General features: G+C 38.1%; 1 protein-coding gene across 1 annotated transcript in view; it reads right to left on the bottom strand.

Annotated features, from left to right (window-relative positions):
• The window catches only part of BBS9 (Bardet-Biedl syndrome 9), a 1,102,055-nt gene that overhangs the window by 505,586 nt on the left and 570,696 nt on the right, over window positions 1–25,773 (bottom strand). The window contains exon 15 of the mRNA XM_053714434.1: window positions 25,399–25,413. Coding sequence (XP_053570409.1) covers window positions 25,399–25,413 — 15 coding nt within the window. The remainder of the gene's footprint in view (window positions 1–25,398; window positions 25,414–25,773) is intronic.

Below are 25,773 nucleotides of genomic sequence, written 5' to 3'. Positions count from 1 at the left end.
ACTTTTCATCATATAATTTAAATCTTTAATTTAATAGCAACTACTATTATCATAATTCCCAATCTCGGGGGGCGGAGCCTGCAGCTGCTGCGGAAGGTCATGTTTTAGAGAAGCTCCCGACTCTCACTAGGTTATACAGAGTATTTTTCGCCAAAATTGATTGTTATCAGCAAAGTTTTGCCCTACATGCTCTTGGGAGACCCTGGGAGAGTTTGTGAACATATCTCGCAAAGATGATTCTTTCTATGCTCTTCAGCTAAGCGACGTGGAGACGGATTTCTTGGCCTGTCACGGGTCTCTGTTCATCTACGCTGCTAGGGCTGCTGCATATTCCGCCCCCAGGATTGGAGTGATCCTGGGTTATAAGTAGTGAAAAGTGCTACTCTACCTATGCCAAAGCTCTTTTGCTACAACCTGTGTACGAAATCAAGCCCGCAACCACATACAAACCTCGATAACACTGTTGGAACAAGCATAAAGAAGAGGGAGCTCAAGTTTCGCTAGCTACACATTCATTGCTAAACATGGCGGATTTGGTGCTAAGATGGGAAACGTCTGTAGTGGAATCACTCCGATATCATTTTCAGGCAGTAGAACGGGAATTCACTTTAGTTTTGTCCGAGACTTATAATAGCTATTTCCCTGGGCCAGATCGACAGTACGTCTCAGTCTGCGAGACCACCAACAGTAATTACTTATTTGTCCTGTCAGAGGACTCTAAGACCCAGCACAGTTTTGAGATGACCGATACCGACGACCATGCTACCCTGTCTTCAAACCCACCCACTGCGACTCAGCTGGGAGAGGGGCCTCTTGGACAGGAGTCTCCAATGCATACAGAGCCTGAGAAAGCTGTGATTCACATTGGAGCCCTACGGACAGAGCAGCTAACCTATGACACGGAAAAGAGAACTCCTCTGTTGGATGTGCCGTTCTTTAGGGTACATATGTCACTGACTTCTTGGCTACAGACAGACTTGCTCAGCTTTCTGAATGGCGGACTGGCACCCAAAGGGTTAATGGGGCTGACACTGAACCCCTTCTTCATTTCCCATGCTGCAATTGAACATTAACCAGGGGTCATATGAAGTGGATCTGACACAAACTCAAAGAGGCCCTGATAGCTGGATGACTACTCTGCGGAGATGTACTCTGCAATTTCGATTTGCTCTTACTCTTCTCTATTTCCGCTCCATATATTCCGACACCCAGGTATACTTCTTGAAAACTGGAGTGGTTGAGGCTGGGGGTAGTTTATGGTGCACGAGGGTCTGAAGATATTTGAGAGTCTCTGACAGGAGCAGCTTCGCTCTTCATGATTAGACTGTCACTCATTCTATCATCGTTCTTGGCAAGACCTAACTGGACACATTATGAACATTACACAGTTGAAATAGGCAGTTCACCACCACTGCTGTGTGTTTCCAAGTATATAACCTAATATATGTTCTACAGCAGACAATCACTTTCACCTTTTCTTACTATATATCATAGTTTCAGTGTTATCGGACATTTCCCTGAACCATGGATAACTTAATCAGAGATAAAGGCTGAGACTGAATTTCAAGTGTTTGCTGATGGCTTACAATTTATAATTAAACATAGGCTATACCATAAGGTGCAGTAGGGTTTTAGTTGCAAGAGGGTCTGCTCCGTTGTCAGTGGCCAAGAAGGAAGAACAAAGTTTTAAATTCTATGTCTAGATGCTGCCTATATTACTGCCATATAAGAGTGTAGTCTCAATAAGCCCTCACAGGTGACCATGGGCAACATATATGTTTTATGAAGACTTTATGTCAATATTATTTATATCTATGTCTATTAACTGTCATATGTATGAATATTGTCTGATCTAGAATTTAACCTACTTCTTGCCTAAGCTATGTAATAGGGTCTGTTCATGTTTCTGCATAACAGCCCGCCTATTTGGAAAGCTGTTTAATATCAAGGTCCACTGGCTCTCTATATCTCCATCACTGGCTGTACATCCTCATGCACAGTACTATTTTAGAGCCCTTAACATTCAAATATAAACTAGTTTACTTCCCCCATATATTCCTTATGCTGTGTAATCCGTTACCCACAGCCTCCCACTCGGCTCATGTCATCTCGCTACTATTTGGGTTTGCTCCATGCATCTCCCATGCCCCACCAGTAGACCACTGGGTTGCATTATATTCTTTAGAAGCTCAGGTCCACTTTGATTGTTACTCTTAATTGCCCATATAGCCAAACCCTCTATACTGTACAAGCCCAGGTTTATACCTAACTACATGAATGCTACTGCTTTCAATGCAAAATTATTGACACTTAGCCCAGGGATTTGTAAAGTTTATTTACATTGTGTGTTCTTTTACACAGGTTGTATTTTGTAAAAATGTGTTTGTATATGTTGTATTTAGTTATAGATCCATGATATATTAATAGTTTAAGTGCTTCATAGTAAGTTATTGGTCTGAATGTGGCCTTTCTATTATAGTGAACATTTTGGGCTAGAAAGTGGCCTCTCCTATACTTTGCCCCTCACTATTACCCCCTTGTTTCACTTGAGTATAATATGGAGTCCAAGAATGGCTTCTCTCCTATTTTCTTTTGGAGGTAAACCTTTTTCTTATTTATGTATATGTAATTTTTCTAGGGACCCCCAAAATCATTATAACAAAATATAAAGAAGAGGTATTTAGATTATGCTACCAATTACAACTATCTATCTCTTGTAATATCCTAATACAATGTACTCATTTTGTTTTTTTCTTTTGTATGCATACTTACCTCAATAAAAATAAAATTTTAAATAAAATAATTCCCAATCTCTTGATTTCCAATTGATTTTTTTTTTTAACTTGGGTGATTAAAAATCTTATTTAACAAAAAAGAAACCTGTCACCAAAATTGTATAATCTTTGGACATTGACAGTTATAGTTCTTCCTTTAGAAGTTAAATAAAATTGTTAATGGAATTTATTTGTTTACTTGTGTGGTTATTTTTGTAGTTGATTACATTTTTATCATCTAATTTGTCTAATAGTTTCCATGGATGAACATTTTTTGTGTGTTGGTAGAATGTAGACTTATTTTTCTTGGTTCTGGTCTAGAATGCTTCATTTGAATTAGTGAAATGAATTATTAATTTTAATAAATGTTAATGACTACATCAGGAGAAAGATATTTGAAAATCATATTCTAATATTTAAAAAGAAGTATCAAGAATATAAAATAGGGAAAACTAACCTTAAAGAATATTATAAGTGAACTAAAGAGTGACCCATTATCCACTAAACCTAGAAAGTAGAGTTAGGGGCAGGAGGGAAGAGCCAAGATGCATAGCATGAGTAGAAAAAAATAAATAAGAAGGTCACTTTAAAAACCATACACCACAAAAAATGTTCAGAGGTTGTAGAGGGAGCAAAAGACAGGTGAGAAACATACTAAGGGCCAGATTATAAGTGGACCGCAACATAATGCTTTCACTATAGCGATATTTGTGCTCCACTTTGCAATACCAGCACACACAATTGCATGGAAGCATTACTCTCATGAGAGTGCGCTTCCATAGGCTCTAATGGAAGCCTCGTTCTGAAGCGGTGTCTCACCCGCGCAACTATGGGCAGCAAATGTAAATATATATGTATATGATTATATACATATTTATATTTATGTGTTAATATGTTTATAAACACATATTAACACATAAATACATACAGTATGTATATAGGCATATACATTTATATTTTCAGGGAACACACAGTTAACATAGACCACAATAAAAAGGCACTTTTCAGTGCCGTTTTTTTTTCTGACACCCTGCAGCCGCCGACTTTAACCCCTAAAAACTGCCTAATGCAGTAAAAAAAAAAATTTTTTAAATGCAACAATTTTTTCTTTTGAAAAAGGGACCTTACATTTATTTTAGGGGGCAGTTGTGGCATTTTTTAAAAAAAAAAAAACTTTAATTATGCTTACCTGATAATTTTCTTTTCTTCAGATGGAAAGAGTCCACAGCTGCAATTATTACTTTTGGGAAATAAGAACCTGGCCACCAGGAGGAGGGAAAGACATCACAGCCAAATGTTTAAATACTCCTCCCACTTCCCTCATCCCCCAGTCATTCTGCCGAGGAACAAGGAACAGTAGAAGAAATACCACGGTGAACAGGTGCCAGAAGAATAAAAATTAAGAGACGCCCCACAGAAAAAATGCGGGTTTGGGAGTTGTGGACTTTTTCCATCTGAAGAAAAGAAAATTATCAGGTAAGCATAATTTAAGTTTTTCTTCATAAATGGAATCCACAGCTGCATTAATAACTTTTGGGGAAAAAATACCCAAGCTATAGAGGACACTGAATGCAAGAACGGGAGGGTACAATAGGCGGCCCATTCTCAGGGCACAAGGTCTGAAAACCACAACCCAACCAAACCCTGCTTCGTCGGAGCCAGGCAGAAAAAACCTAGAAAGGAAAAGGTCCCCAGATAGTCCGAAAGCCTAACTAGAGACCGTAAAGCAGACTCACTGAGCCAACACTCCTCCAGGAGAACCGTCGCCCAGCAGTCTGTCCCCACGCCACCCTTTACTAGCACAAGTACCCCCCCCCCAAAAGGGAGGAGGACAAGGGGTAGCCATTTTTAAAGGAAAAACCCCATTTAAAAGAAGGTCAAGTGCACAGAGACCCGAGAGGATCCTAAGAACAAGAGTAGAAGCCGCCCAACCCAGGTAGAACCACGAGGAGCAAACCGGACATCATCAAGGAAAAGAAACATCTCCTAACGTCATGCAACAGCACAGAAAAAGACAGCTGAAGACAAAGTCTTCAAAATGTCAGAACTCAGAGACTGAGCAAACAGATAATTATGGCTAGTAAGCTCATTAGAAACGTCTTAGTCCAATAACCCGTTGCCATCCATAGAAAGACACAGAGAAATACTGTCATAAAGGAAAAAGCGGCCAAACAAAATACCGGATTGCCCAACCTCCGAGACAGAGGGCACACACCAGGCAATCCAGACCACCAGGTCTACACACAGGCCTCAAAAGGGGGAAGCACAGAACCTCAAAAATGGTCCACTGTCACCCCCAAGACCTGAGGATGAACAATAGATTCCTGATCCTACACCTAACCGGACCAGCCCAAGCAATGGGAGATCTAAAGAAGGGGAACCCAAAGACCGGCCCCTAAGAGGGCGGAAGAATAGCCACAGCCACTTCAACCTAGAGACAATCGAGCAGGCGTTAGACCTAAAGAGATCTAGCAAGCCAACCAACTAAAGTCTCAATGCAGATCAAGCAGTTCCTCAAATGGAAAGGAACAACTCAAGGAGCAGACCAATCCCGAACAAAATAGAACATCTGTTCCAACCTCCCGAACACCGGAGAGCCTCCTCAAAAAGGAACCACACCTCCGTAAGAGGACAGCGAGCCCCTTGAAAAGGAGAGCATCGATAGATACCTGCTCATAAGACAGAAGTTGAGGGAAGAACCGAGAGAACCCAAGGCCATGTCACTGACGAACACGGAAGAATCCCTTATAACACCATCGTGCTAATACACCTACCAGGCGCAAAAGTGACAGATGAGCAACTGCAAACCTTCCGCTTGATAGGCAGGAAAGCCCACCAACAGGTTACATCGGTTGGCTGACATAAGGGAATTGTATCGTCCGCACCAGACAAGCCCCAAAGTCTCCCGTCTCTCAGAAAAACTGGCCAAGTTGTACAACAGAACAGCCAGAACAAGGGATAAGCCCAAGTCCCCCGGAAACTGGAACCCCCAGGCCAGTCCTAGGATCCCAAGGTCCGGTAACATCCCACAGCGGGACTCACAAAGTGAAAACGCAGAGTAAAACCCTTGACAACTGGGAGAATCAGGACAAGAAGCCCAACCCCACAAATGTTTAGAATAAACAATCTTCCAGGAACATAAATCCCTCGTCTGCTAATAAAACAGACCTTCCAGGGAAAAATCCGGATTAACCCGGATAACAAGAGCAAGAAGCCCTTGCAAGTCCCAACCCAAAGGGAAGAGACCACCCCTTGCCGGAGCCCAACACTCCCAAAGAGCTAAGGCCTCCCAAGGCCAGGGAAGGATGCTAGAGCTAACAGGCGTCCAAGCACAGTAACATGATTGTGCTTGAAAAGCGCGGCTAATCCCCCTTAAGAGACTCAAGGTGCAGCTCATTTCATCCTCCTCGAAAGAAGGAAAGGTTGAGGAGACCTCTCCGGGAATCGAACTTGCAACCCTCAGTTTGCCACTGTGCAGAGTAGTCACAGAGCAGAAGTATGCCGAGCTAGCTGTCCAGCTAGCCACAAACTCCAGACACACGTGAAACAATGAGGACAAGTCAACCGGACAGTGCAACATCAAGTCTCTACATCCCCTCAGTCACAAAGTCAGAGGACAGCAAAACATGGGTGTGGGTGCCATATGGATGGCATACCTGAACCATATGAGTGGAAGGCCACAAGGACCTCTTCCACCCAGAAGGAGATGCAGAGCATTCCCAACACAGGGGAGGGCCACCTAACTGGAGCCCTAAAAGACCTCACTGTCTAATGTCCTGAAAAGGAACAGTCAACTCCCGAAGGGAATCCAAGTCCCCAAAAGTAGACCCAATCCGCAAGGTGAAAAAAGGTCCCAAAAAAGTAAAGAACCACTATAGGAACAAGTCCAAAAAGGACAATTTCCAGAGCCTCCTAATGGTAAAACCGCCCAGACCGGCGGAAAAGAGGCACTAAACCCTCTAACGTTCCCACCATGAGGGAAGGAATACTCTAGGTCCCAAGGGTATCGGGAGCAACAGAGAGTGACGCAGCAGAATTTACAGACCCAGTCACCAGAGAGGCGGTTATTTAAGGACTGAAACAATCCCGAGAGCCACACGGACCCGCAAGACCTCTGGAGAATGCTTAGCTGGAACTTGTAAAGTAAATTACAAGAAACAAAAATAATATTGTAAGCACTCAGTGCCCCAACCTGTCTAGCAAGGTAGATAATACACCACATGTCTGAATAAGCCGCGAGACAGAAGATCTGAACCCAAGTAGGACCAGCCTGTAACCAGCGTCATAACCGCCAAGCTGGTGAATCTGCCCTGAAAGAGAAAGAAAAAACAGATAAACATGGAACTAACATGTCCCGAACAACTTCCGTAAAAGCAAACAGCGAGTATCGATCTCAGAAAAAAAGTTCCAGCAGGAACCATATATAAGGGAAAAATAAAATTCATCCTAACCAGATAAAATAAAATGACAGGCAACCCGAAGGTTAACACCCAAGAAGAACAGAAAAACCCGCAAGATTAACCCTGTTCCTCCAACAAAACTGGGAAGGATCTCGATAACAAGACTTAAAGGAGATTATGTCATCCCCCCATGTCTAACTAGGTGAGCCATTCGAAGTAGGAGACTGAGGAGTCCCATAGCCGAGAAGGATAGGGTCCCCAAACAACTCAAAAACGTGTCTGAGTAGAACACAAAGTCTGTAACGAAAGGCACAACACTTAGTAACAGTTACACCCCCAGGAAACTACACATGCCCGGCCGAGAGACCCGGGCAATCGGGCACGAGCACAATCACAAATAAACATCTGGGCTTTGTAGACGAGCAAGCGCCAAAAGCATGTAAAAACGAAAACGTGCCACAACCCCTGGGGGGAACAATCCACCCTCATAAAAACATAACCTGGGTTACTCGCATGTGTAATAGTAGCAAAGAGAGGTAGGGAACTCGCCTCCCAGAGGACAGGGCCCCCCGAGGCGAATGGCTCAGCAGTCCCTTAAATCCCCAAGCCCGAGGAACAATGCGCCCTAGGACGGCCTAAAGAACATAACTGACTGACCTGAGGCAATAGGGCCAATTCACATTCAGCACAGGATGAAGAATCTGAATCAGAAAGTTGAACAATCTCAACATCAGTATCCTCCGTAATAGGATAAAGGATACCAAAAAATGGACTATATATTAAAAAAATGAAACGGCACCTGACAACCACAATGGCTGGGGCACTCACCACCTATGAACCAGACACCAGTGGACTAGATTTCTCCATCACCACACAGTCAGGAATGCGGAAATGGAAGACCAGAACGTAACCACACGCCCCGGTCACAAGTTGAAACACACAGTCCAAAAAAGCGTGCCCAACCGCTAGGTCGTGTCACTTCGAAGGTCGTTATGCCTGGGGATGAAAGGCAAAGAATGACTGGGGGATGAGGGAAGTGGGAGGAGTATTTAAGCCTTTGGTTGGGGTGTCTTTGCCTCCTTCTGGTGGCCAGGTTCTTATTTCCCAAAAGTAATGAATGCAGCTGTGGACTCTTTCCATTTATGAAGAAAATTAACCAGAGGTCTGACGGGCTCACGGTAGCAATAACCAGCCACTTGTAATGGCTGGTTGTTTAATGTGCGCCCGCAAACAGGCGAATTTGCCTGTTTGCGGGCGCACGATAAATTAGTGCTCCACTTGTAATCTAGACCTAAATTGGTATCGAACATGTGTTACTGAAAGTAGTATAGCACTGAGTAAAAACAAGCATTACCTAAATGAATCTAGGTTTAAAGGGACACTGAACCCAATTTTTTTGATTTGTAATTCAGAAAGAGCATGCAATTTTAAGCCACTTTCTAATTTACTCCTATTATCAATTTTTCTTCGTTCTCTTGCTATCATTATTTGAAAAAGAAGGCATCTAAGCTTTTTTTTATTTCAGTACTCTGGACAGCACTTTTTTATTGGTGGATGAATTTATCTACCAATTAGCAAGGACAACCCAGGTTGTTCACCAAAAATGGGACGGCATCTAAACTTACATTCTTGCATTTCAAATAAAGATACCAAGAGAATGAAGAAAATTTGATAATAGGAGTAAATTCGAAATTTGCTTAAAATTTCATGCTCAATCGGAATCACGGAATTACATTTTTGGGTACAGTGTCCCTTTAACTTTGGTCTGGCCTAGAAAGTAAACACATGAAAGTGTCATGCACCCAAACTCGATAAACACAGACCATCGATTTATAAAATAAAATGAATTAATACATTTTGAAAGCATTTTAGAGGGAAGTCACCATGTCATAGAACTAGCCTCAAAATGTGTTGCCCTCCTCAATAATGTTGTCTTTGGCTCAGGCCTTCTTAGCATAGGCTAAAATACACCCTTGAGCAAAAACTAAACTGAATTTGAAAGGAACGTAAATTTAGTAGAAAGGGAAAAGGTGAGGCTTCCAAATACATCTGAGAGGAGTTTCCACTTGCTGCAAGAAGACACGTCTACGTATCCAACTGTTCAAAATATAATTACAAGCATCTATATATCATAAGAAGTATTATTTGTTTAGTAATATGATTTTTTACACAGGCTATATACACTTTTTATATCAATAGGAAAGGCAGGGAGGTTATATAAACTTTGATATGTTACACAGAAAAAATATATCATTTAATATCCTTGTAAATAAATATTTGGTTATTAATATAAGGTTTAGAATATCATTAACCTAAAATAATAAAAGTGTTACTTTACTTTAAGGCTTTCATGTAGTGTTAACATTTCTATAATGAAAAGTTCTCTTTTGCTGCTATTTTGCCATAAAAAAAAAAAAAAAAACATTTCCCAGAGGTTTAACGGGATGCAGGAGGTTAAACAACTTGTGGGCACTAGCCCACAGGCATTTTGTGGGTTGAGCTACACCAGGAGATTAGGATTGTGAGCTGGTAGTGGGCATGTCTGGTTGAACTGTGGGTGTGTCTGAGCAGACTGTGGGTGAGGTTCAGGAAGCTTTAAAACCCAGACACTGAGAGGCTGCAGGAAGGGAAGCAGGCCAGACCTCCTAACTTTTTCATTCCCTCAAGATGTGAAACAATTGAGAGATATTTAATTTAAAGGCATAACAGACTTGAAAACATATAGACAAAAGGAGACCAATAATGTTTCCTTTATTTAAAGGTTTATAATAGATAAAATCCACCTGAAACTTTCTGTTGCTGTGCCTTACAATTTTTGTAATGACTGCGCATTTGGGCAGGATGAAGAGAGCAACTACATGTGAGGGATGAAGGATACACTAGAGTCAAGTCAGCAGACTTGGGGTAATGGGGATATAGTGATGCCGCCAACTGACATGTTAATCTTTCTTTAGGTGTTGAGAGGCCATTGAGGAAGAAATGCCAAATAAGCAGTCACTGACAAGGACAGAGGGAGAAGTAGATCTGAGTATCATCAGCATAGAGGTGATATTTGAAGCCATAGCTGTTGATAAGTTTACCCAGTGAAGAAGTATAAATAGATAAGAGTAGAGGACCCAGGACAGAGCCTTGAGGTACTCCAACCGACAGAGGCATTAAAGAGGAGGAGTCACCAGCAAATGACACAGAAATTACCTGTTACAGACATAAGAATGAACCAAGAGAGGGCGGTGTCACAGAGAACAAGAGAGCTGAGATTCTGTAGGTGGAGGTAGTGGACAACAGTGTTGAAGGCAGCTGAGTGGCCAAGTAAGATAAGTATAGAGTAGTGGCTGTTATTTCTAGCAGAAAGAAGATAATTGGTAACCTTGGTGAGGGCAGTTTCTGTTGTGTGTTGGGGACAGAAGCCAGATTGCAGGGGGTGAAGAAAGGAGTTGGAGGACAGGAAGTGGGTTAGGTGGTTGAAAACTAGTTTTTCCAGGAGTTCTGAAGTTAGTGGAAGCAGTGATATGGGGTGGTAGTTTGCAGCAGAATTACAGTCACAAGAGGGTTTTTTGAGAATGGGGGTGAAATGTTTGAAAGAAGATGGGAATGAACCGGTAGAAAGGTATAGGTTCAAAATGTGAGTAAATATGTACAGTACATATGCAGTAAAACACATAAATACATATGTATATATACACACACACACACACACGTATATTTAGACATCTATATGGTAAAGCTCTTTGCAGGACTTTTTTTTTCTAACACCTTATGCCATATGTATTTGAGTACTTATAACTTTTTTATTAATTTTACAAATTTTATACGTATTTATGTTGTGCTTAGTGCAAATTGTTTTTCTTTCTCTACCCTCTATGTGAGCTCTCTCAAGCGAAAGCGTTTAACTTCAACTTTTAATACGCGCTGTGTTTCTGTTGCACGTAAAAAGCTGAAAAAACGAAATATCGCTCGCATGCTACAGTTAGCGTGCCACTCATAATCTGGCCCATAACGCTTATATTAGCTGCAAGCATTTACAGGCATGTAGCTTTAAATGTTGGCATATGCCTCTATGCCTTTCTCCTGTGGATTTTACTGTAATCTAAATGTATACTTAATTTTCTCCTGTGGATATTAACATTCTCTAAATGTATACTTATATAACATACAAAAGAAAAAACATGAATTAGGGTTAACACCCCATAATTTATATTAGTAGTTGGTCAATCAATAAACTTAAAAATATTTTTGTGGTTGTCTTTGAATTTGTTATTTAAAGCTCCCTCTAGTCTAAATGTGCTATTATATCTGTCAGCAGCAGATGAAAATGTGCATAAAAGCACTACATTAAGCAGCTCAAGAAGTGAGACTGTAGCGCCCCCTTGTGTACAATATCCATAATTTCTTTGTATAAAAAGGAGAACATTTTATAAGATACTTTTCATAGCTTACCCTGTTGTGACTTAAAGGGACATGATAGTAAATAATTAAATTTAACTCTTTACTTCATTTCCACATAGTACATCATAAAAGTACTTTTTTTTCCTTTAAATAATTTGAAGTATTAACTCCTCCACTTCTTGGTGTTTAGTTGGTACCAATGTAAAATAGAGTGTGATTATGTATACATATTTGGGGGAGGGGGAATATATATATATATATATATATATATATATATATATATATATATATATATATATATATATTCACATTCTCACAAGTTAAGGGCAATCACAGGACTAAATCTAAACTCAATTTTATTATATATTCCAAATAGATTCTTTTTAAAAATAAGTCAACGTTTTGTCTCTCTGTTAAGCCTTTGTCAAGGCATTACATCATTGTTGATCTGTTAAAAAACATTTATGTATGCAAATGTAAAATACCAATTAAAACCCCACACCAAATGTAAACCCAAAGTGTTTGTTCACCAATGTGCGTGTAAATGACCTGTTACTATATCCTTATAATGTCCTACAAGGCAAAGATAGAAATACACTTGCTTATTTCCATTTCAAGGATACATTGTATCTTCAACGTATAGGCACAGCGATGGGGTCACCTTTGGCCCTATACAATGCCAGCCTTTTTATGTCATGGTTTGAAGAATGCTACTTCTTCATGGCAGAGGCGTAACTAGAAACTACAGGGCCCAGGTGCAAGAAAAAAAAAAAGCCGAATTTGATACATATTTTTTTTAATTTTATTTTTACATTTAACACAGAAAAAAAAATATGAATCAGATTAAATGTCTTCAAAAGGAGGTACCCTGTGCCCACAGTCTGTGAGATAGTCTGACCTCCTATTACTGTATATAGTGACACTGTTTAACCCACCGGTACTGTATATAGTGAGTTAGTGACACAGTCTATAATCTACCGGTGAGATGGCTGGCCTGACCCTACCTGCCCCTACCTGCCCCAGTACTTTATATTGACCACAGTAGTCTGTGACATGGTCCAGCTCCCCGTACTCTATATAGTGGTACTGTATAGTGACATTGTTTACCCCCGCCCCCTATGCTGTAGTAACGAACGGCTAGATTACGAGTTTGGCATTAGCCTTAAAAAGCAGCGTTAAGGGGTCCCAATGCTACTTTTTAACACCCGACGGTATTACGAGTCTGGCAGGTACAGGTGTACCGCTCACTTTTTTGCCGCAATTTTAGCATACCGCAAATCCCCTTACCTCAATTGCGTATCCTATCTTTTCTATGGGATTTTCCTAACGCCGGAATTACGATTGCTTGAAAAAGTGAGCGGTACACCCTCTCCTGTCAAGACTCCTTCCGCATTTAAAAGTCAGTAGTTAAGAGTTTTATGGGCTAACGCCGTAACATAAATCTCTTAACTAAAGTCCTAAAAACTACCTATTAACCCCTAAACCAAGGCCCCCCCACATCGCAAATACTATAATAAAATTATTTAACTGCTAATCTGCTGACCGGACATCGCCGCCACTTTAATAAATCTAAACCGCCACACTCCCGCCTTGCAAACACTAGTTAAATTTTATTAAACCCCTAATCTGCTGTCCCTAACATCGCCGACACCTACCTACATTTATTAACCCCTAATCTGCCGCCCCCAACGTCGCTGACTCTATACTAAATTTATTAACCCCTAAACCTAAGTCTAACCCTAACCCCCCCTAACTTAAATATAATTTAAATAAAACGAAATAAAATTACTATCATTAACTACATTATTCCTATTTAAAACTAAATACTTACCTATAAAATAAACCATAAGATAGCTAAAATATAACTAATAATTGCATTGTAGCCATCTTAGGGTTTATTTTTATTTTACAGCTAAGTTTGTAATTATTTTAACTAGGTAGAATAGTTATTAAATAGTTATTAACTATTTAATAGCTGCCTAGTTAAAATAAAGACAAATGTACCTGTAAAATAAACCCTTACCTAAGTTACAATTACACCTAACACTACTCTATAATTAAATGAATTCCCTAAACTAACTACAATTAATTACAATAAAATTAAATAAACTAAATTACGAAAAAAACAAACACTAAATTACAGAAAATAAAAATGAAATTACAAATTTTTAAACTAATTACACCTAATCTAAGCCCCCTAATTAAATAAAAAAGCCCCCAAAATAAAAAAATTCCCTATGCTATACTAAATTACAAATAGCCCTTAAAAGGGCCTTTTGCGGGGCATTGCCCCAAAGTAATCAGCTCTTTTACTTGTAAAAAAAAATACAATACCCCCCCAACATTAAAACCCACCACCCACACACACAAAACCTAACACTAACCCCCTGAAGATCACCCTACCTTGAGCCGTCTTCACCCAGCCGGGCACAAGTGGTCCTCCAGAGGGGCAGAAGTCTTCATCTTATCCGGCCAGAAGAGGACATCCAGAGGGGCAGAAGTCTTCATCCAGGCGGCATCTTCTATCTTCTTCCATCTGGAGCGGAGCGGGTCCATCTTGAAGACATCCGACGCGGAGCATCCTCTTCTTCCGACGGCCGACGACTGAATGAAGGTTCCTTTAAGTGACGTCATTCAAGATGGCGTCCCTTGAATTCCGATTGGCTGATAGAATCCTATCAGCCAATCGGAATTAAGGTAGGAAAAATCCTATTGGCTGATGCAATCAGCCAATCGGATTGAAGTTCAATCCTATTGGCTGATCCAATCAGCCAATAGGTTTGAGCTCGCATTCTATTGGCTGTTCCAATCAGCTAATAGAATGCAAGCTCAATCCTGATAGAAGATAGAAGATGACGCCTGGATGACGACTTCTGCCCCTCTGGATGTCCTCTTCTGGCCGGATAGGATGAAGACTTCTGCCCCTCTGGAGGACCACTTGTGCCCAGCTGGGTGAAGACGGCTCAAGGAAGGGTGATCCTCAGGGGTATAGTGTTAGGTTTTTTTAAGGGGGGATTGGGTGGGTTTTAGAGTAGGGTTGGGTGTGTGGGTGGTGGGTTTTAATGTTGGGGGGTATTGTATAGTTAATTGTAATTAATTGTAGTTAGTTTAGGGAATTCATTTAATTATAGTATAGTGTTAGGTGTAATTGTAACTTAGGTTAGGATTTATTTTACAGGTAAACTTGCATTTATTTTAGCTAGGTAGTTATTAAATAGTTAATAATTATTTAATAACTATTCTACCTAGTTAAAATAAATACAAAGTTGCCTGTAAAATAAAAATAAACCCTAAGCTAGCTACAATGTAACTATTTGTTATATTGTAGCTATCTTAGGGTTTATTTTATAGGTAAGTATTTAGTTTTAAATAGGAATAATGTAGTTAATAATAGTAATTTTATTTAGATTATTTTAAATTATATTTAAATTAGGGGGGGTTAGGGTTAGGTTTAGGGGTTAATAACTTTATTATAGTGGCGGCGATGTTGGGGCGGCAGATTAGGGGTTAATAAGTGTAGTTAGGTTGCGGCGACATTGGGGGCGGCAGATTAGGGGTTAATAAATATAATGTAGGTGTCGACGATGTTAGGGGCAGCAGATTAGGGGTTCATAGGTATAATATAGGTGGTGGCGGTGTCCGGAGCGGAAGATTAGGGGTTAATAATTTAATGCAGGTGGCGGCGATGTCGGGGCGGCAGATTAGGGGTTAATAAGTGTAATATTAGGGGTGTTTAGACTTGGGATTCATGTTAGGGTGTTAGGTGCATATATAAAATGTATTTCCCCATAGGAAACAATGGGGCTGCATTAGGAGCTGAACGCTGCTTTTTTGCAGGTGTTAGGTTTTTTTCAGCCCAATCTGCCCCATTGTTTCCTATGGGGAAATCGTGCACGAACACGTTTAGCCAGCTTACCGCTACTGTAAGCAACGCTGGTATTACAGTGAGATGTGGAGCTAAATTTTGCTCAACGCTCACTTTTCTGAGGCTAACGCCGGCTTGCAGAAAACTCTTAATACCAGCGTTGTCATAAGTGAGCCGTGAGAAAAAAAGGCTCGTTAGCACCGCACACCATTACCGACAAAAACTCGTAATCTAGCCGAATGTCTGGTAAATTGCTGGTTCCACAAACATACACACATTCATGCATAAATACACACACAGTCACATACATACATACACAGATACACACACACACACAAACACCAATGGGTAAAACAGAAACACTAACCCCTGTAGTCAGAGACACTAGTGAGGCATCATGTCACACTCACAAGATATCAGTACAGCCAGTGGCAGGTCAACGTTTTTTATTGAAAATTTTTTTTTATTTTATTTTTTTTTAAGCTGGGCCCCAACTTTAGGGGCCCAGTCGCAGTTTCAACCTCTGCACCCCCTGTAGTTTCGCCCCTGCTTCATGGTCACTAATTCTCATATTTTAATGTATCATAAGTATACTGATGACCTATCTGTAGTATGGCGGGGGACTAAAATTGAACTACAATATTGGGCCAACCAACTGAATGAAAGAGAACCTTATGTAAAATTCAAAATGGAATATGATCAAAATGAGATCAACTTCTTAAATTTCAACATCTACAACAAGAATGAACATGACGAATGTCTCTTGAATATCACCCTTTACACAAAAAGTTTAGACAGAAATTTATTGTAACAGTACACAATTTTCTTCCCCCAGATTTAGAAATCTTTATCATCAAAACTCATTTTCTTAGGGTTATTAGAAACAACTAGGAGGAAAAACAAAAAAATCTAAATATTAGGAAATGAGCGAAAAATTACTGGCAAGATGCTATAACAAGCAAGTGATAAATGCAACACTGAGAGAAGTTATGAATCTGGATCAATACACAAAACAAGAGACCCTGAAAAATAAGATTGCACATTAAACTTTCTCACCACTTATACACCTGCTAGTAACCACCTGAGCAAAAGTATAACAAAATACTGACCATTAATAACAAATTATTCAACCTTACAATTCAAAGATATGGTATCACCCAGAATGGTCTATTGTAGTAAAAACAGATCTAAGAGTAGATAAACACACCTAGCTACCAAAAGGCAAGGAATGGATGTTTAACGTGCAGTAGTTGCCTGACATGCAACACGTTTCTTAAAGGTGCAACATTTAGACATCCACATAAAACAAAAAGTTACAACATTAGATATAGATTGACCTGCACATCGGATTATGATGTTTATCTTATTACCTGTCAATGTGAAATATATTATATTAGTAGAACCAATACAACCTTCAGAGAAAGATCAGCAAATCACAAGAGTGCAATACGAACTGCCCTAAAAAAAATAGACATGCAGACCAACCAGTTGCAAAACACTTTTTCAAAAAACAACATTCAATATTTATGATCAGAACAATGCTAATTTATAGAATCCTCCCCCCCCCCCCCCCCCCCCCGTTTAGAAGAGGAGGGGATAGAAATCTGGTACTATTGAGACGTGAAGTAATGTGGATCTACAGATTAGACACAATAACACCCAAGGTACTTAAAACACAACTAGAATTTTCATTATTTTATTAAAACCTATAGTGACTCGTAAGGAACTTCTGTTGTAACAATGGGCACACTTAATAGAATTATGGGCAACAACACTCTGGTTTAGAATTTATCCATCTAGTCTAACCAATAGGTTTCAGTACTCACACATTGGGCTAGTAATAAGCAACTAGTATAGTTAATAGAGGGGAAATAAAGAAGAAAATCTATTCAAAATAAATAATACAATCATTATACTAAACACCTATAGCTGTCTCAGTCGATATACACTCACCGGCCACTTTATTAGGTACAGCTGTTCAAATGCTTGGTAAAACAAATTGCTAATCAGCCAATCACATGGAAGCAACTCAATGCATTTAGGCATCTAGACATTGTGAAGACGACTTGCTGAAGTTCAAACTGAGCATCAGAATGGGGATGAAAACTGCTGATCTTCTGGGATATGCACGCACAACCATCTCTAGGGTTTACAGAGAATGGTACGAAAAAGAGAAAATATCCAGTGAGTGGCAGTTGTGTGGATGAAAATACCAATTGAACATCATTTAAACGCCATGTCCTGAGTATTGTTGCTGACCAGGTCTATTCCTTTATGACTACAGTGTACTCATCTTCTGATGGCTACTTCCAGCAGGATAATGCACCATGTCACAAAGCTCAAATCATCTCAAACTGGTTTCTTGAACATGACAATGAGTTTACTGTACTCCAATGGTCTCCACCAGATCTAAATCCAATGGAGCACCTTTGGGATGTAGTGAAAAGGGAGATTTGCATCATGGATGTGCAGCCAACAAATCTGCAGCAACTGCGTGATGCTATCATATGGACCAAAATGTCTGAGGAATGTTTCCAACACCTTGTTGAATCTATGCCACAAAGGATTAAGACAGTTCTGAAGGCAAAAGGGGGTCCAACCCGTTACTAGCAAGGTGTACCTAATAAAGTGGCCGGTGAGTGTATGTGTACCAATTTATATAGCATTAGATTGTCAATATAATCTTTGATAGAATATAAGGTATTCAAGCATCCACAGCAAGATTAATAACAACAGAAATATTATATCTTATAATTATGAGCCAATCAAAACCTCATAAAGTGTTGGGGAACATCATTTAAAGAAAAGTGTCATCCTTCAAATAAAAAGGTTCCCTCCACCTATATACTGTACATACAGGAATATGAATAGGGACAAGATTGAGAAGAAAGTTATGGCATACAGATAGTTAAATCAACACAATAAGCAAAGTTATGCAACCAGCTCCCCTTGGTATTCATCAATATGAAAATATACTTAGAAAACTCAGATAAGAACTTATTAGATGTGTGAAGGAGCGCCCCAAGAGAGGCTTAAGTATACCAAAGAAAGTAGAAATAAAGGGGTACTAGGTAACATAGTTTATTTCTACTTTCTAATTTCTTTAGTATAATTAAGCCTCACTTGGGGCGCTCCTTCACACATCTAATAATTTCCAATTATCCATCTGTACAATTTCATTAGGCGATTGTGCAAATAGAAGTGAGCCTGTATACTTTTTTCGCAATATTGGCGCTGTCCCCCTATTTCTGTATTATTGTCTAGACAGAATCATATCAATAATCGGAAAGTTCTATTGATCTAAAATCTATTATTACAAGGTACAAAAACAGAGAATATACTCTGCATAAAAATGATAAGAGAATTGATATATAAATAGCTGTGCAGCTCACTCAGATACTTCATTAAAATCAATGTATCCTCTTAATATGAATGTGAAAACCCAGCACACATAACAATATCGCTAGGACAAAAGATAGATTCATTTACAGAGTATTCCGATATACAGTTCGATCTCACATTACATGATTGACAATATAGTAAATAATGGTGATATTACCATCCTATTAGTTTGCCCTAACACACCCATTTAATTGTTACAGAGAATTATTGGACTGATTTCCGCCATTAATCTAGTAAGTGAAGCCGAGAACATAACCATTGGTGGTTAAAAAAGTGATGTAACAAATGTCAAAGGTGGCAATACCGGACACGCAGCGGTTTATTTAAACCCTGCGTAGACCCACGCTCCAGTAAGTAGCTGTTTGAAGGAATTAACTTGCAGCAAAAAAGTAAGTAAAATAACAGGTAATTTTGTTGATGTATTTTCCAATATAGGGGTATAAAATAAGAGTGAAAAAGCCTAAAGACTGGAACTAAGCAAGTGTATTTCTACCTTTGCCTTGAAGGACTTGATAAAAAATATAGCAACAGGTAATTTTCATGCACATTGGTGAACAAACACTTTGTGTTAAAATTTTGTGTGGGGTTTTATAGGTATGTTTAATTTGTATACAAAAAATATGTAATGTCTTGACAAAGTCTCAACAGAGAGACGAAAAGTAGACTTAATTTTTAAGAAGATTTGGAATGTATAATAAAATTGAAGATTTAAGTTAGCGACCGGCCATCAAAAAGCTTGACAATAGTGAGTGCATGGCAAATATATATATATATACACACACACACATATATATATATATATATATATATACACTGTATATACAGGGTTTCAAATTTCCACTAGCCATCAGCGAGTGGAAATTTGGAAATTTAACAGTGGCAAGTGAAAGTTAGTGAGTAAATGTCTACAAATATTATCTAAAGGGATAATGAATATCTATGAAAGGGCAAGGATATGATATTCCTCTAGGGCTATAGGGACCCCATTACTGCTTCGACTGTTACTTCTGAGAGGGTAAACAGGGGAAGAGAGAGATTGGAGAGAAAAGGTGAAAGTCAAGAAAAAGAAAGTGTTAAAGAGAGAAAGAGTGAAAAGAAAAAATATGGCCTGAGACAGAAGGGAGGGGATAAAAACATAAATTATGCTTACCTGATAATTTAATTTCCATCTGTGGGAGAAGAGTCCACTGCTTCATTCATTACTTGTGGGAATTAAGAACCTGGCCACCAGGAGGAAGCAAAGACACCTCAATCAAAGGCTTAAATACATCCTCCAGTCATTCTCACAAGGGAACAAGGAATAGTAGGAGAAATATCTGGGTATAAATGGTGCCAGAAGAATATTAAATTTAGGTCCGCCAGCCCGGAGAAACAAGCGGGAGCAGTGGACTCTCCTCCCACAGATGAAAATGAAATTATCAGGTAAGCATAATTTATGTTTTACATCTTAATGGGAGGAGAGTCCACTGCTTCATTCATTACTTGTGGGATCAAATACCCAAGCTCTAGAGGACACTGAATGAAAAAACGGGAGGGTAAAAGGAGGCGGACCTTATACTGAGGGCACCACAGCCTGCAGAACCTTTCTCCTAAAAGCTGCTTCCGCCAAAGCAAAAACATCAAATTTGTAAAATGTTGCAAAAGTATGTAAAGAGGACCAAGTAGCCACCTTACAAATCTGCTCCATAGAAGCCTCGTTCTTAAAGGCCCAAGGAGAGGCCACAGCTCTAGTTGAATGAGCCGTAATCCTCAGAGGAGGCTTATGTCCCGCTGTCTCAATGCGAAACGGAGGACATTCCTCAGCCAAAAAGATAAGGAAGCCGACCCCCACGCTTCACGGAAAGAGAACAAAATGAGAAAGAAGTTTATCTAAATTCCTTCGTGGCCTGAAGATAGGACTTCAAGGCACAAACCACATCCAGAATTACGTTGAAAATGTTCCATCGGCGAAGAAGAAGTAGGACATAACAAAGGAACCACAATATCTTGACTGATGTTGAGAATTGACACAACCTTAGGAAGAAAACCTAACTTGGTTCGTAGAACAGCCTTATCAGCATGATATCAGGGATCAAAAGTGGCGAGTAACATTTTGGGCTGGCTAGAAGCTTAAAATTTTGAGCAATATAAATATATATATATATATATATATATATACACACAGTATATATATATATATATATATATATATATATATATATATATATATATATATATATATATATATAAAAATCAACGTAGTCACATTAGTGCGCATATTACAAGTTAAAACTAAAAAGTTATTGAATTAGCGAAAGACGGAGGACTTCAGATATTGTGACTGCGCTAACTTCACCCCATAGACTTCTATGGGGGGGGGTGCTACAAGAAAAAAACAACAGTTATAGCTTGCGCGCTCACCCGACATTGCGCTCAATAAAATGGGCTAAACTCAAAGGTGTTAGGAATATTTAACAATCATATGCTGTTATTTATTTAAAAAATACATATATATATATATAATTTAAAAAAAAAATATATCTATACATTTATATCTTTGTATGACGTGATGTCAGCTGATCATGTGACCTAAGAGACCAACCGCGGAAGTGAGCAGCTTGAATATCTTCTCGGAGTTTAGTATCTGCAGCACTGCGGCGGATGAAACTGAGCAGAGAGACCCAAATAGCCAAGTTACTAGGTAGATATGAACTGCACAGCACTGGTGAGTTGAGAGAGATGAGGAGCCATGGGAATGCATCACAGATGGATTGGAGTTTACGTCTAACAACTGGATAGCCAGACGCCAGATACTCCTATAAACATTTTTTAAGCTTTTGCTACTATTTGCATTTTGAATCCTATTGTGTACCTATATAGTAGCTACTGTCAATATAAGACTGTATTACTGGATGGACACAGTTTGTAGTCGGACATAGCTCATTATTCTTATACATGAGTCGGGGCAAAGTTTGAAGTTGGTGGAGTGTGTTACTTAGCATTTATTTTGGAAGTGGTATACATACATACACACACACACATTGGAGCCCTTTCTAGTCAAACAGAAAAGAGAAGTAATTTCCACAGTGCCTGATTATACCACCTAAGCTCCTCCTAATATCAAGATCTCTCAACCAGATCTCATAAGTAACTGAAAGTAAAACGGGGGTGAGGAGTGCTAAAGAAGCCAAAATAGGCTAATAAAGCTAAAAGGGGGATATAGAGGGGAAACAGTAACAAATATGAATTAAAAGGTATTTATGTATTAGTAACAGATATGAATTAAAAGGTATTTAATAACAATATTAAAAATAATAAAAATAGGCGTTATATAGATTCGATGGGATAATGGGACAATGTTAGATAGTTTGTCTAGAATCAACTACAATGAGCACAATGAGTACAATCAGGTCACCTTAGGTCTACAAAGATGCAGTGTGATACGCCCACCAATGAATTGCGTATTGTAATCTTTAAAATATCAAGTGGTGCAAATAACAAAAGGTGCAAATGACAAGAGTGTAATTACACAAATTAATACACAATTTAAGTAAAATGTACAATGCACAATGACCTAAAATGAAAATCTTATATGGAAGTGAGATCCAATGGTGTCCAAAAAACCTTATCGTGGATGGATAGACCTAAAAAACAATAAAAAACAATAACTGTGGCGTGTCCAATAGTAACAGAGTGTCCAATAATTATAAGTGTCCAAAAATGAAGAAAATAAGTGTTTTTGTATCCAAATAGGTGAAACTGTTAAACCGGTGATAAAAAATACAATGGAACATAAAAAACTTGTTGAAAACTTGATAAAAAATTATGTGGTGTACACCAAAAAAATTGAAAATATATGCACTTAAATGTGAGGAGTTGGAGATAAAATAACACAAAAACAAAAATTGTAAAAATTGTATAAAAAAAGGTGATGTCACAAATATGAAAAAATGACTTGTCCGGATATTGATAGTATCCACAAATTGTATCCAATGAACTTTATCCTATATGATGTAAAATAAATATTACTTTGGTGATTTAAGATACTTTCCTATATGGTCTTCAAATAAAACTTCAATGTAAATGAGTGATCGATATCCTATGCCGTATAAGAGATAGATGACATAGTGCAATAAGCTAAAAAACTTTGAATAAAAGGTATAATGCTTACCTGAGTGAGAGCCTGAGCCATTTGGCAGAATAAACGAAATGTCTATGCGTTTCGGTCTTTAACAAGACCTTTTTCAATACTTGTCTTGAAATGTCTACGCGTTTCGGTCTTTAACAAGACCTTTTTCAAGACTGGTCTTGAAAAAGGTCTTGTTAAAGACCGAAACACGTAGACATTTCGTTTATTCTTGCAAACGGCTCAGGCTCTCACTCAGGTAAGCATTCTACCTTTTATTCAAATTTTTTTAGCATTATTGCACTATGTCATCTATCTATTATAGGGCATAGGATATCGATCACTCCTTTACATTGAAGTTTTATTTGAAGACCATATGGGAAAGTATCTTAAATCACCAAAGTAATATATATTTTACATGATGGAATTGTAAGACTATTAAATATAGGAAAAAGTTAATTGGATACAATTTGTGGATACTATCAATATCCAGACAAATAATTTTTTCATATTTGTGACGTCACGTTTTTTCATACAATTTTTACAATTTTTGTTTTTTGTTATTTTATCTCCAACTTCTCACATTTAAGTGCATATATTTTCACATTTTTTGGTGTACACCACATCATTTTTTATCAAGTTTTCAACAAGTTTTTTTATGTTCCATTGTATTTTTTATCACCGGTTTAACAGTTTCACCTATTTGGATACAAAAACACTTATTTTATTTTTTGGACACTTATAATTATTGGACACTCTGTTATTATTGGACACTCGACAGTTATTGTTTTTTATTGTTTTTTTATGTCTATCCATCCACGATAAGTTTTTTTGGACACCAGTCGATCTCACTTCCATATAAGATTTGCATTTTAGGTACATTTTACTTAAATTTTGTATTAATTTGTGCAATTACACTCTTATCATTTGCACCTTTTGTTATTTGCACCACTTGATATTTTAAAGATTACAATACGCAATTCATTGGTGGGCGTATCTCACTGCATCTTTGTAGACCTAAGGTCCCCTGATTGTACTCATTATGCTCATTGTAGTTGATTCTAGACAAACTATCTAACATTGTCCCATTATCCCATCAGATCTACATAATGCCTATTTTTATTATTTTTAATATTGTTATTAAATACCTTTTAATTCATATTTGTTACTAATTCATAAATACCTTTTAATTCATATTTGTTACTGTTTCCCCTCTATATCCCCCTTTTAGCTTTATTAGCCTATTTTGGCTTCTTTAGCGCTCCTCACCCCCTTTCTAGCCAAACACCTTGTCATATGCCATATCCTTTTAAAAACATTTTCATTCATTTATATATCTTTATTAAAATTATATATTTATTTTTTAAAGTGTATATATGTGTGTAATATTTTATTTCAATGTGTTTTCAATGTGTGTTGTGAACATTGTTTTTTAATCCTTTTACAGTTTACTTCAGGTATGAAGTTGCGTTAAATATTCTAGCACAGTTTCTTCTTTTGTTCAAGCGCATATCTATTCAAAGCATAGGTTGCGCTTGAGCAAAGTTGGCCACACAAACCCTTCTCTAATAAACAAGCTTTACATTGGACTTGTAATATGAAGTTGCATGCTAATGTTAGCATGGTACAACTATATAGAATATCACATTCCACACTATTAATAGCACGCAACTTGTAATCTGGCCCTAAGTCTGTGCAATTTTGGACCAATTTTGTTCCTTTTCGAGTGGATCTTAAGTTTGATATTTGAATAGGGAAGTTTACATGACAAAAATTGGAGTGACCAATCGGAAACTTCTCACTTGATTTTAATTGGTTGCTACTCCACTTACATTTGGAAGAGGTTTTTTATGGATTTTACCAAACTTCCTGATTTGAAAAAAAACCTGTGCATATGCCAAAAGACGTCATCTTTTTTTCCCTTTTTTGATTTAATTTTGACATTTCTTAGAGGGTGACCCAACCTGATGCAAATGTTTCCAGATATCAGCAAGAAAAGTGGGGACATATTCTGGGGGTGGCATCTTGGACGTCAATTTTTTTATTCCTCTTCTCCCTCATTATTTTATGGATTTATTTCCATATAGAGACCTTTTGAAGTTACTGATTACTGCTCTTTTTAGAGTATTTTCAAACATTTACACTTAAAAGAGTATAAAACTTGTTGACCTTATGGACTTTGAAATTTTAATTAATACAAGTAAAAGTTACATTTTTCTAGAGATAGTGTGTGCATCATAAGACTCTCGATCACTCTCTTTAAAAGGAAAAGGATGCCATTAAAGAGAGTATATAAAAATAATTAAAATGTTTTTAATGTTTTTTAGTTTTCCTGTTTTCTGATATGAATACATTTGAGTGGTGACCACAGTACAGTATGAATGATGTGTTGTCTTCTTCCTATATTTAAAACACTTTATAAAAACTTTATTTACATTAACAAGAATCATTCAAAAGTTATCTTACCTTCAGGATTCAGTTCTAATGTGAAAGGCAGCAGAAAAGAGAAAAAAGAAAGAAAAGGTAAGAAGAGTTTATCAAAAACATCTGTCCAAATTGTAGGGCAGATTTGTAGGAATGTACCATGTAACTTTGGCACAATAAATAATCCAATAAAGATCTGCTACTTTATTGAAATTGAATAAGCTAAAGCATTATGATGTAAGTAGCCTATGACCAAAAATGTAACCTTTATTGATGGACAGATCTGCAGTATATTTATTGAGAATGTATGGCATAACCCTCTAGCAATTAAAGAACTATAGAAACCGAATATCAGTCATTTAGTGATTGAAGCATGTTTATAACTGTTACCATAAAACCGCTGCCAATAGGCATATG

This window comes from Bombina bombina, chromosome 5 (assembly GCF_027579735.1).
Source record: "Bombina bombina isolate aBomBom1 chromosome 5, aBomBom1.pri, whole genome shotgun sequence".
Lineage (NCBI taxonomy): Eukaryota > Metazoa > Chordata > Amphibia > Anura > Bombinatoridae > Bombina > Bombina bombina.
Note: the sequence above shows the minus strand (reverse complement) of the source record. Positions and strands in the feature narration are given on the sequence as shown.